The 14,534-nt window shown below is 36.0% G+C and overlaps 1 protein-coding gene across 1 annotated transcript; it reads right to left on the bottom strand.

Annotated features, from left to right (window-relative positions):
• Nucleotides 1-11,245: 11,245 nt before the first annotated feature.
• On the bottom strand, nt 11,246-13,341 carry LOC105521283 (taste receptor type 2 member 19-like). Its single transcript, XM_011955441.1, has 2 exons — nt 13,269-13,341; nt 11,246-12,792 (listed from the first exon to the last, which is right to left on the bottom strand). Exons 1-2 carry the CDS (start codon nt 13,339-13,341, stop codon nt 11,861-11,863), a joined length of 1,005 nt encoding a protein of 334 aa, XP_011810831.1. The 3' UTR covers nt 11,246-11,860.
• Between the last annotated feature and the right edge of the window lie 1,193 nt (nt 13,342-14,534).

Raw genomic sequence — 14,534 nt, 5'->3', positions numbered from 1 at the left:
ACCAGAATGACTGCATTGGTTCTTTCTCTTCTCTATATGTGGGTGTTTCTTTAACTGCAGTGCATACTGAGTACAGCAAATAGACTTCCTTTCTGGATGTTTTTTGCCAGGGAGAGGCATTGTGTAGGGTGTCTATCTGAAGCTGACTCTGTGTCTCTGGCTTCAGAGGGTGTTATGTTAGTGAGGCATTTTTGGTGTTGAAGCTTTGGGGCGTAATCCAGCAGGTGACACTTCAGCTTACTGGTCAGTTGATAGACTCTTGCTCAGTTATGTGGTTCCCCTATGTTTCTTCACAGTTGCAGCCATGTTCCCTCTCAGTGTTCTGAAGATGTAGGTTCCTTGTGCCCTTCAGTCCTGGCTACAGTTCAAAACTTAGCATTCCTGAGCAGCCAACTGCAGTTCTGGTGCAATCTCAGTGTTTATGTTCCTTTCCCAGCTTAGAGGCAGCACTGGAAGAGATCTTAGTAGTGGTTGTGGCCAAGAGTCAACCCTTGGGGGCTCCATCCCAGAGAGATGCAGGTCAGCAATCGCTCAGTACAGTCAGTCCAAGATGGAGGGTTTGTGCTGTGGGCCCGAGTCAGGGGTTCCCTGTCTGAGGACCAGCACTGGGAGGTGTGGGAGTTGTGGGACCCATGGGAGTCTAACTGGACTTCTCTCCTCCATCTTGTTGGAGGTATGAATAAGGCACTTAAGACCTTTGATCCTTCATTAGTCCAAGAGTGGCAAGGGCAGTTCCACTGTGGAGGCAGTGGCAGAGAGGTTTTCACTTGCTCCTGGAGGCTCTGTCCAAGATTAGCATTAAGAATTTAAATTTACACTTCTAGCATATATTTTCTTTTTAAAATTAATTTAAAGAAAAGCTTATAATTTTAGCTTGTATTTCTTACTGCTGTAATGCACCATTCTTCTTTGTTAAGCAAAACCACAATAATTATAATACCATTGTATCTATGCACATACGTAGTTTTGGCTTAATTTTTTATTCTTTTATTTTATTTTCTGATTTTTAAATATTTTTACTATTGTAGAACATAACATAGTTATGGAAAGTAACAAAACCTAAATGCACAGTTAGAGAAAACAATTATAAATGTATCTCCCATGTTTATTACACCTTGGCCAAAAAATAAAATTTGCCAAAAATCCAGACACTCCCCATATATACCTTCTTGTTGATATCGTTTCCCTTTAGTTTTCTTCCTTCCAACTATTCCAATTTTATGATAATCACTCATACATTTCATTTTAGAGTTTTACCACAAATGTAATAAATTACAATGTATTAAAAATATATTTTTGAAAACTTCATATAAATTGACTTAAATTGAATGTTTTTTCGATATTAATAATTCCTCTCACATCTGTGAATATTACCTATTTAGCTCGAATTTGTTCATTTTCTTTGCTATGTAAATTCTTTGTAAACATGTCACTCTGGTTTGCTTTTTGATTGCCGTACAGTACTCGACTGTTTAAGTATGCCATAATTTATTTATCATTTTATCACTGATGGTCATTTGGGAGACTTTTCAACTTTAGCTACTAAAACACAGTGATATGCACTTTTTTCATATATATTCGAGTAGGAGTACAAATATTGGTTCTTATGAGGTGATCCTCCATCATAATCAGATAATGTCATGCTCAGACAAAGGAATTCTTTCAATTGATAATCCTAGGAGAAGTGTCTGAAAATTTTCAGAGCTTCATGTCCTTTTCAAAATTAAAAACAAAAGCCAGAATAATTTTTGAACATTTGTATTTATATAAAATATTATTGAACAACATTTTACAATACTTTTTTATTCACATTTGAAATGCAACTTTAGTTTAAAAATTACATATTACTCTTTTTTCATCCTATGACTCTGATTTCACATACATTTCTTAAGAATAAATTATATATACTTATTCTTATTACATTATTAACTTTTCTAATCTTTTTTCTTGAAGTTTCAAATTCTCTTTTGTTATCAGCAAGTAGAGTTATACCAGAGATATTTTCTTCAATCAAACATTGTGTCAAATGACTTTGTGAAAATATGATTAGTTATCAGCATATCATAAGGGAAAATTAGATTGTTTAGATTGTTTAACAACCCTTGAAAGAACTCATGAAAAGTGTTAAAATATTGATTGTACATTTAATATGGGCATCATAGGAAAATACAAATTCTATCGTTACTAGTATGGAAAAAAATGATTGGTAGTTAACTTCCCATGTCTGAGCAAACACACATTAAAAAAGGGCAAGCCTAGGCCGGGCGCGGTGGCTCACGCAGGCCGAGACGGGCGGATCACGAGGTCAGGAGATGGAGACCATCCTGGCTAACAGGTTGAAACCCCGTCTCTACTAAAAAAAAAAAAAAAAAAAAATACAAAAAACTAGCCGGGCGAGGTGGCGGCTACCTGTAGTCCCAGCTACTCGGGAGGCTGAGGCAGGAGGATGGCGTAAACCCGGGAGGCGGAGCTTGCAGTGAGCCGAGATCCGGCCACTGCACTCCAGCCTGGGCGACAGAGCGAGACTCCGCCTCAAAAAAAAAAAAAAAAAGGGGGGGCCTAATATCAACAGTGATGTTTCCTTTTAAGGTCTTGATCTTAAACTCTACGCAATCCTGATTTCCGAATGTGCAGTACAATTCTTGGTTCTTCTAAATTAAATTCTGGGACCAGTGCCAAACAAGAAAGCACTGGGGCATACTAATGGATGAGTTCAATGCTGTCTTTATGGAAAACATGTAATTTTCAAAACAGCTCAAATTAACTACTATTTAAACAATGTCTCGTCTTGCAATAGGCTGACATTTTTTCATAATAATTTTGAAGTAAAAGCTGATTTTTCATTCGCCAGCATGCAAATGAAGACATATTCTCTTTCATTGTTTTGCAATATTTTCCTTGTGTAGCCATAATTTGTGTTCAGCAACATAACTTGCTATGGAAATTTTTAAACCCAATACATAGATCATATATTGGAGGTCTAAATTTCTGAAGGCAGCTTGATCATAACTTGTATCATGACTGCTGTTAATTTATTTTTCTCAATACCAGATACATGTAAACAGAATCTAAGTTTTTCCTATCAAAAGCATTCAAGATTTTCTTGGGAAGACATATACACCCATACACATATACACACACCCCACATGAATGGGAATAGTTTTTGTCCTACAGTTTCCAAAATGAAAAATAAACTTTAGGAATGTCATGCAGGTTGAAATGGCCCTATTTTCCCACTCAGAATTTTCAGCCCGTTTTCAATATTTATCGAACTGATCTCTCATCCTTAGGCCTTTAAGGAATTCATTCTCTTAAGTCAATTTGATATTCAAATATTAATTAATTAAATATTCAGCACTTCTGCAAATATTCTTTGAGCACTTAAAAAAGTGTTTTCTATTGAAGAATATTGACTTCTCTGTATATGATTATTTGGATATTTTTCTTTCATTTTAACTTATTTTTTATTATTTAATGGTTTAAGACTAACAGATGTTAAGATCAGTCTCCCATGTTGGGTTTTATTCATTTTAAGTTTTTACAGTATAATTGTTTCTAAGAAAATATCTTGGAGTCAGACTGCCAGGACAGGAAATCAGGATCTCTGTTTCATATAGGTATGATCTGAGAATCTATTTTACAACAACTATCAGCCTTAGGATAGCCATCTGTTAAATACAGATGATAATAATACCCTCTTTGGATAGTCTTTATGAAGACTTAGTACACATTTGTGTAACTAATTTCAATTTCACCTGTCTGGTTCAGGCAGGAAACAAGGATTGCTAGTTTTTTATTTGATCCTATGTTACTTGATATGTAGAAATTACCTGTGAAAACTCCACTTTTGAATAGATATAGTAGGTTCAAGAAAGCAAGATGTCCTTCTGCAACAACTAGGATAAGATAAATAAAAGGCCAAAATTATATGTGTATTCATCAAAGAGCTTGCAAGCAATAAGGACCACCTGAACTGAAATCCAGCACAAGGAGAGTCTTTATGTGTGAAGAGCAATTTATAAAGCAATCCTTATTACATCACAGAAAGCTTTTTCTGCAGAAAATGTAAAACTACTCCAAAAATATGCCTGGAAATGCCAAGTGATTAGGTCAATAAAATAATTTTTTAAAATACAAATTTGGAGGATTAGTTTCTAATTTCAAAGTTTACTACACGTTTACTGGACTAAATCAAGACACTGTGGTAATTGTGTCATGAGAGACAAAAGAACAATGAAACACAATTGAGAGTCCAGAAATTAGTAATGACATTCATGGTCAGCTGATTTTTAAAATCACACCACTGCAATTCAACAGGAATTAATCATTTTTCTCAACTAATTGGTTGAGAAAAATTGAATACCCACATGTATAAAGATGAATTTAGGCTACTGCCAATGCCCACATGGAAGCTGGCAGCCTTGGGCCAGCCTGCATCCCATCCAAGTCCAAGAGCCTATACCTTGCTACACTGCTGGTGCTGGCATGTGTTAACAAACTTGCGTTACACTGTCACTATTCAATGAAGAGCTTTGGTTGGTACACCCTTCAGAGTGTTGTGGCCAACAATTCAGGAACACAATGGCCCTTCCAGCAGAGCAGATTCCCAATGTTGAGGGGCTAGAGAACAAAGTCTGGGGTCCAAAACTAGACCCCAGAGTTAGAATTAGAAACTTTGGCCCTCCTAAAATCTACCAGAAAGAAACTCATATGATGGAATCCACAGTGAAAGCCCAAAGTGCATCAAATAAGATAAAAACAGAAAGAAAAAAAATTCCAAAGAATGGCAACTTCAAAGACTGAAGAATAGCCCACAGAGATGAGAAAGAACCAGCACAATAACTGTGGCAATTCAAGAAGCCTCCAAATGACCACACTAGTTCCCTCCCAGGCTGGAAAGGCAGTAATATGATTCAGAACATGGACAGGAACGAAGATAATGAGATTCAGGAGAAAGTCAAATCACAATCCAAAGATTCTGAGGAATGCCATAAAATGACACAGAAGACACAAGACAAAATGATCATTTCAAGAAAAAATCCAATTGATCTGATAGAGCTGAAAACATCACTTCAAGAATTTCAGAATACAAATGCAAGTGTTAACAGAATCAACACAGCTGGGGAAAGAATCTCAGAGCTCAAGACCAGCTCTCTGAAATTAGTCAGGGAAAAATTAAAAAAAAAAAAAAGAAGAATGCACAAAACCTCCAAGAAATATAAGATTTTGTTAAGAGACTAAATACATGACTCATTGGCATCCATGAAATACAGGAATAATAGAAGGCAAACAACTTGGAAAACCTATTTCAGGATATAGTCCATAAAATTTTCCTCAACCTTGCTACAGAGGCCAGCATTCAAATTCAGGAAATGCTAAGAACCCCTACGAAATACTACACAAGAAGACTATACCCAAGACACATAATCATCAGATTCTCCAAGGTGAAAATGGAAGAAAAAATGCCATAGGCAGCTAGAGAGAAAGGGCAGGTCACCTACAAAGGGGACAGCATTGAGCTAACAGGGGACCTGTTAGCAGAAACTCTCCAATCAGGAAGAGATGGGGGCTCATATTCAGAAATTTTTTGAAAAAGAATGTCCAATCAAGAATTTCATGTCCAGCCAATCTAAACTTCATAAGCGAAGTAGAAATAGGATCTTTTTCAGACAAACAAATGCTAAGGAATTTCATTACCACCAGATCTGTCTCACAAGAGGTCCTGAATGGATTGCTAATCATAGAAAGGAAAGACCATTATCGGCCACAACAAAATCACACTTAAGGACATAGACCAGTATCCTATAAAGTAACCACAGAAACCAGTCTGCGTGATAAGCAGCTAACAACATGATGAAAGGATCAAATTCCCACATATGAATACTAACCTTGAATGTAAACAGGTTAAACCCCTGAATTAAAAGGCACAGAGTAGCAAGTTGGATAAAGAAGCAAGATGCAATGGTATGGTGTCTTCAAGAGACTCACTTACATGCAATGATACCCATAAGCTCAAATTTAAAAGACAGAGAAATCTACCAAGCAAATGGAAAATAGAAGCAGGGTTGCTATTCTAACTTTTCTTCTTTTTTCTTGTTTTTTGTTTGTTTGATTGTTTGTTTGTTTTGAGTCAGGGTCTCATTCTGTTGCCCAGGCCGTAGTGCAGTGGTGCAATCTCAGCCTACTGCCACCTCTACCTCCTGGTCTCAAGAAATCCTCCCAACTCAGTCTTGCAAGTACCTGACACCACAGGTGTGCACCACCATGACTGGCTAATTTTTGTATTTTTTTTCTTGATAGAGACAGGATTTGGCCATGCTGCTCAGGCTGGTCTCAAAGTCCTGGGGTCAAGTGATCCATCCACCTCAGCTCCTAAAGTACTGGTATTACAAGTCTGAGCCATGGCACCTGACCTTGATCATCTAATTTCATACAAAACTGTCTTTAACCAGCAAAGATCAAGAAAGAAACAGAAGGGCATTACATAATTGAAAAAGGCTCAATTCAGCAGGAAGACATGACTATTCTAAATGTATATGCACCCAACCCAGATTCATAAAGCAAATTCTCACAGACCTATTAAAAAATTAAGAAAACCACACAATAATAGTAAGAGATTTCAATACCCCACCAACAGCATTAGACAGAATATCAATGCAGAAAACTAACAAAGGTATTCAGGACCTGAAATAGACATTTAACCAAATGAACCTAACAGACATCCACAAAACAGTTCACCCCAAAACAAAAGAATACACATTCTTCTCATCTGCACATGATATAATCTAAAATCAACCACACGATCTAACATAAAACAATTCCTAGCAAATATGAAACAGAGAAAATCATACCAACCACATTCTTGGACCACAGCACAATAAAAATGTAAATAAATACTAAGAAAATACCTTAAAACCATATAATTACATAGAAATTAAACTACCTTCCCCGAATGACTTTTGGGTACATATTGAAATTAAGGCAGAAATCAATAAAGTCTTTGAACATAATGAGAACAAAGATACAACATACCAGAATCTCTGGGATACGGATAAGGCAGTGTTAAGAGGAAAGTTTGTAGCACTAAACACCCACATAAAAAAGTTAGAATGATCTCAAATTAATAGCCTAACTTCACAAGAGAAACTAAACAAACAAGAGCAAACCAATGCCAAAGCTAGCAAAAGACAATAAATAACCAAAATCACTTATATCATTATGTAATTATATATAGATCATTATATAATTAAAATCCCCCATGTATCAATCTGCCAATATCTGCATTGCTATATATAAATAATATATATGAATATACAAATGAATAATCAGCCTTATTCCTCTCTATTGAACCATTTGACTACATTATCAGTAAGGAGATGGCATGAGATCACCAACAAAACAAGCCTGATTGATTAAAGACTGAAGAATTGAGAGCTTGGGCGGTGTGACATTTTCAGTTTAGAGACAAGAGAAAGAACCAGCAAAGGAGATTGAGAAGAGGTGCCCAGTGAACAACGACAAAATCAGAAGACGGCAGCATCCCCCCAATAAATCATGTTCAATGCTGCTAATAGAGCATGCAACATGAAGACTAACCACTGGCAACACGCACTCACTGGTGATCTTAACGAATGTCAGATTTAATGGAGTGGTGACAGCAACAGACTCATTGGAATAGGCTGATAGGCCAATAGTTGAAGAGGCTTCATACTTTGCTAAATAACTATAAACCAAGAGGAAAGCAGAGTTGAAAAAGCTGAGTCCTGAGATCAGCCTCTGACGTGACAAATCAAAGACCCTCAGCCAGTTCTCAGGACTGAGCCAATTCACAGAAGCAGAGATCAACGACTGAAAGGAAGCCTAAGTCCTCTTGATAATGAACACTGAGGGGGTTGGTACATTTTATATCCCTATTCAGTTAGCCTATCTGGCCTCTGCCGAAATCAGGTGGATTATAGGATGAATGCACGTTAGCATAAACTTAAATCGCACTTGCAGACGCTCTCTAGGATATGGTACCTTCACTGAGCAGAACGTGGTTTCTGGCACTTTGTATGTGGTTTTTGATTTGGTGAATGCTTTTTAATCTACACGCATTATGAGAGAAAATCAAAACAATTTGTTTGGTGTGGTAAGAAGAAAAGCACTGCTTCACTGTTTTGTGTCAGGGCTATGTCCCTTCTGTTTTCAGATTAATTGGCATTTTGCAAAACATCACGCTAACTCAATATATTAATAATATCACTTTAATTGGTATTCATAAGGAAGAAGTAGCAAGTTCCTTAAATACAGTAAAATAGTATTACTTTGAACAGAAGTAAAATAGCAGAAGAAGAGAGACGTAAACCTCAGAAGATTCAGGGACTTATAACATAGATGGAGTTTTTAGAGGTCCAATGCTCCTGGTCCTTGTGTCAAAACATCCTTTTTAAAGTAAATGGCTCGTTTCCTGATACATAATTCTTCTCACTAAAAAAAAAGGCACAGTGTTTTTTGGACCTATTGGGATTTTGGAGTCAACATATTCCTCATTTGAGGATATTGCTGTGACTCACTAATGGAGCTTCCAAAGGCTACTGGTCTCAAGTGGAACCCAGAACAAAAAAGGATTCCATAGCAGATATAGGCTCTGGCCCAAGCTGCTCTGCCCATTGTGCCAGATGATCCAGCAGAATTCAAACATGCTAGAGGCATGCATAGTGGGCGTTATAGGACTCCGTCCAAGTCTCTGACAAATCCATAGGAGAGGGGAGAGAAAACGCCGAGGGAATTAGTGCAAGACCATTCCCTCTTCAGCAGAGGAGTGCCCTCTGTCTCCAAAACAAAACAGCAGGTGCAGAAGATTAGAGACAAGAGAAAGAACTAGCAAAGAAGACTGAGAAGAGGTGCCCAGTGAACAACGATAAAATCAGAAGAGGGCAGCATCCCCCAAATAAACCAGGTCCAATGCTGCTAATAGAGCAGGCAATATGAAGACTTAACCATTGCCCCTCTAAACATGAGCACCTCTAAGCACAAGACTCTGTGCAACTGTGGAAATCGTATGCCCATAAAGCCAGCCATGATTGGAAGACATAAGCAAATCCAAGTGGTACAAGGAGTAGACAGTATTGGACCCAAACATGTATTCCCTCAGATTCCCTCAACTGTCTCTTATTCTGTAGGCCACCACCTTGCCTGATCTAGATCATCCTACCATCCCTCCTACTGGGGCATGAATGGAACACCACACTGTGAGCATGAGGTCTGTCTTTCATAACTGCCACCAAGGGACCGGATGATGGAAAACAGAACAGCAGAGATGGTAGTTCTGCCTCAGGGAAACCCTTGCCAATGGGAAATAGAAGACAGAAGACAGCTGAACAGATACATTCTCCCTCCTCTGTCAATTCCATGGACTAATGCCGGCTGTGGTTTCCTTCCGTAGCTTTCTGGAAAAGTACTGGGATCCAAGTGCACGCATCTGATGACCACCATGCTGTCTCTCTCACCTTGTAGTGAAATGGACACAACACAGTCACATACACACAACACATTGTTATAATGCATCCCAACACGTTGTTTCACATCTGCCCTTGCCTCAATGTCCACGTGCTCTTGCCTGAATTTCCACGTGTCCCTGTCATTGCTGCCCTGGACTTATTTTCCAAAGAAATGTTATCACATTAATATCAGACATTGGCTCTAGTTCTAGACCCCTAAAGCTAAGATATTCATTTAGTGGTATAATTTATTTTTCATTCACTTTTCTGTAACTTTTATAATATAGCAATTAAAATGTTCATTTAGAAAGGATATTTAAAATATTATATAAAAATCACATTTTAGTAAGGTAATTCATAACTAAGTCAATTTTTAAAATTTCAATGCCATTTCTTTACATAATTACTAGCTAGAAATATCACAATACAAGTATATCATTCACAATTGAGAAAATATATAAAAATATCCACAAATATATTATATGCTTTTTTGTAGGTATTGTAGTAGGTGCCGTCTGATTTTGATGTTCTACCTTGTCTCCATGTTTTTCATCTGATATAACTGCATCAAGGTTATATTATAGTGATATTTCCCATACAATTATGGAATAGCCACACTTTTACTCTGATAAATGCTTCTTCTTAGATAATCCTGTAATCTCAACCAGAAACCAGAATAGGAAAATTCAAGCAACTATAGATTTTGTGATGAGTTTCATTTTCATTGGTTCACCACCCCAATATATATAATTTATTCATGTATTCACTAATTTATTTGTTCATCAAAATATTTTTGGCTACCTATTTTTTATGTAATCTTTTAGGTCCTGGGAGTCAACAGTAAGCAAGATCTACGTGATCTCTGCTTTTATGGTGCTTATATTGTACCAAGAAAGATATATGATAAACAAATAAACAACTAAATAAGATGATTTATCTCAAGGTTTAGATAACAGTGTTAAAATTTCATCACTCCAAGAATTGACACAGTCTATAGAATTCACTTGTTTAATGATGTTGCACATTTTTTCCTATAATAGAACTTGTTATCACTGAATATGTCAACACACTTTCTCTTACTTTGTGCTCTCTTGGAGACACACGATGTCCCACTTGTGAATCTAGAAATATGAGAGCGTTTCAGGTCTTTTACTCAGCACCTACTCTGACACAAAATCAAAAGAAAGGTCTGTTTTAGCTTCTTGCTTCCCTGAATTGGGATGAATGAATGAAACGAAGGATAGTTGCATTATTTGCAACTACATTATAATAAAACATATATTTAAGTCATTTCCTATCATCAATACATAGATTTCATAGATGTCATTTTAACATTTGCAGAATGTATAATTCAAATGATTTTCCTAATTTCTATACTATTTTTACATTAAGTATTTTTTCAGGTAATAAAGATTTGAGTTCATTTATGTGATGTTTAAAAAGAATGTTAAATGTGGAAGATAGTGGAGATAATTGGCAGTTCAGGAACTCTGAAGTGGTTTAGGAAAAAAAAAACTGAAATATTTGGTATCAGATCTCAATTTCCAAAAAGGGTTTCTTTACCTCAAAAACTGAAAGAAATGACTTTTCTGACTGTATATGGAGATTTATGACAGCACTTAAGAGGTGAGCATTGTGTCTCTTTCTTCATCCCTATTACAGATATGACTTTTTTCTCAGTTGTTCACATACTTGTATAAAACCTAATATTCCTCAGTACTGATTATGGCAGACATATACAAAATGTATTTTGAATATATTTGTCATTCTTGAATTTTATTTTGTGCACAGTTTTCTAACAATAATTGTTTGCTTTAAACTGAATATAAAATTAGAATTCATTATGAAATAAAAACTACCCCAAAGATAAAACCTCACTATTGATTTAGAATAGAATGCTCATACCATCCAAAAAACTAGAAGTTAAAATAACCGTGTTTAAGCACACTATGGTACCTATGTATGGTACAAATAACAGTGGAAAAGAGAAATGATTTTGTGAAATAAGCTGCAAGTTCTTAACAATTAAAAATAGAGATTATAAATTTTTCAAATGAAATATGATAATATGAAATGTATTTGTGAAATACACATGGCTTTATGATTCTGAAAAATTTCTTATATTTTCTATAATTTGGCAGTTTGTAAAAAATGATTAAGATTATGTTATTGTCACTCTCTCTTCAGTGTTTCATATACACATACACATGCATATATAGATACTTTTTAGACTAACTTTAGGTAAAGGACTTTTCTAGATATACTTTTGGAAATTACTCAAAAACATACAATACAGAAAAACCAGTAGAAAGTATAAAATGTTCCAGACAGCATCAGTTTGTTTTCTCTTGGAGACACACGATGTCCCACTTGTGAATCTAGAAATTTGAGAGTTTCAGGTCTTTTACACAGCACCTATTCTGACACAAAATCAAAAGAAAGGTCTGTTTTAGCTTCTTGCTTCCCCGAATTAGGATGAATGAATGAAATGAAGGATATATAATTGCAGTAGTTTGGCAGAGCAGGAGGACAGGTTCTTTCTGCAGCCTCCTCCTAAGATTCCAAATTGATGTGATTAGGGACAGAAAGTAAACAGCAAGTAACAAGAGGAAGGAGATCACAGTTTGCAAAGCTTTTATGTGGACCTTGGTGTTGGGATCTGGAGATCCTTTGCCATACAGCTGCATCTTCTTGAGATGTTTACTCGAAGAACAAATTAACAGCAGAAAATATATCAGGGACAGAATAAAGGGTATTAAGTTTGCAAGCGTGGTTACAGTCATATCTGAAAGGTGCATTGAATCACTCAACTTGATCTCCCAACTCACGTTGCCATCATATTCTTTTGTCCACATACTCCCATCCATGTTTACCACAACAAGATGACAAACCAAAAATAACAAAGACCCGAGTAGTATCACTGGAACGACACTCTTAATTCTCCTTTCTAGGTGAAGAAAAATAAAGTTGGAGAAATTGGCAATCTTGAGCAAATAAAATATGCTGAGGCTAGTAGCAACCCAGATGCTGAAATGGTTGGTTACTGCCCAGGCATTAGTAGTAGTAATTCTTACTGCTAAACTGTATGAATCTGGATTCAGAACAGTTGCATACCAAAGTAATAATATTACCCAGTGCAAACCAACTCTGGAGACTGCCAGAGCAGTGAGAATTTGGTCAGCAGAGGAGATCTTTTGTCTGTTGACCCATTCAATGGAATTTACCAATGCTATGAAGCCATTAGCAAAATTTCCAAGAACAAATGTAACCACTACTAGAATGGAAAATATGGGTAGAAAAGTTATCTTGTCTGAACAGACAAAAAGATAGAAAATATGAAGGCTTAACAACACTGGCTGTGATTCCTTTAATATCCTGACCTTAAATTTTATGTGCACCTGATTTCTGAATGTGCAGTAACATTCTTTTTACTTTTAAATATTGTGACCAGTGTCAAACAAGAAAGTACAAGTTTATGCTAATTGATGAGTTCGATAATGTATTTATGGAAACCATTCTAATTTTCAAACAGCTCAACTTAACTCATTTATTCAATGTCTGTTCTTGTTAGAGACTGGAAATATTCATACTGAGGTTGAAATGAAACTTGAATTTTCATTTGCCAGCATGCAAATAAAGACATATTCTCTTTCAGTGTTTTGCAATGTTTTCCTCGTTTCACATCTCCATAATTTGTGTTCAGCAACTTTACCTGTTAGTTATGGAAAATGTACCACATAGTTCATACAGTAAACATCTAAATCTTAAAGGGAAATTAGTCATTACTAGGATCATCATTATGACCAATTTTTATGCTAGATTTAAATAGACAGAATCCAAACTTTTTAATCAAAATCATCGATAGTTTTCTTGGGAACCATGGGAAGGCCAACACACTTTAAAATCTTACTCCTGCTAACCAGTTCTTTTGTATGACATTATTGTTAACAAGTTCATGAAACATACACATATAGACAGGCACACACATATACATACACCTATCCAGAAAAAATGAATTTTAAAAATAATTTCCAAAATGGAAAATGAATTTCTAGGAGGTCATCCTGGTGAAATTAGTCCTATTTTCTCTCTCAGAGTTTTTAGTCCATAAAAATATATCAAACATATCTCTCATGCTTAAACCTTTGTTAAAGTTACCCTCAAGGCTATTTAATGTCTAAATATTTGACATTTCATTAAAATATCCAACATTTTTGTAAATATTCCTGAGAATCACAAGCTCTCCTTACAGGGAAATTCAACGAACAGCACTGGATCTCAAAATGCCATTCCAATAAATAAAATATAGTATCTCAACAACAGGTACACCATTGTATTTCATGAATTTTTGTTTTGCTTATAATGTAGAAATGGGGCTCTGAGCCTTCAAACTGCCTCATTACCCAAGTGAAGCCTGCCAACCAAACCAAGCCCAGGACCAGACAGATTCACAGCTGAATTCTACCAAATATATAACAAAGCACTGTACGATTTATACAGAACCTATTCTAAGAAATTGAGGAAAAGAGACTCCTCCCTAACTCATTCTATAAAGCCAGCAGCACCCTAATACCAAAACTTTGCAGAGACACAACAAGAAAAAGAAAACTTCAGACCAATATCCTTAATAAACATAGATGAAAAAGTACTCAACAAAATACTAGCAAACTGAATCCAGGAGCACATCAAAAAGCTAATCCACCATAATCAACTAGGCTTTATCACTAAGATACAAGGTTGTTTGAGCATATGCAGATCAATAAGTGTGATTCATCGCATAAGCAGAACTAATTAACAAAAACCACATTATCATCTTGATAGACACAGAAAAGGTTTTCAATAAATTCAACATCTCTTCATATTAAAAACTCTCAACAAACTAGGAATGGAAAGTATACTTCATAATAATAAGAGCCACCTATGACAAACATGGCCACATCATATCGAATAAGCAAAACTGGAAGTATTCCCCTGGAAGATAGGAATAAGACAGGGATATCTTCTCTCACCACTCTTAATCAATAGTACTGGAAGTCCTGGCCAAAGCAATCA

The sequence above is a fragment of the Colobus angolensis genome, unplaced genomic scaffold (assembly GCF_000951035.1).
Source record: "Colobus angolensis palliatus isolate OR3802 unplaced genomic scaffold, Cang.pa_1.0 Scaffold11, whole genome shotgun sequence".
Taxonomy (NCBI): Eukaryota; Metazoa; Chordata; class Mammalia; order Primates; family Cercopithecidae; genus Colobus; species Colobus angolensis.
Note: the sequence above shows the minus strand (reverse complement) of the source record. Positions and strands in the feature narration are given on the sequence as shown.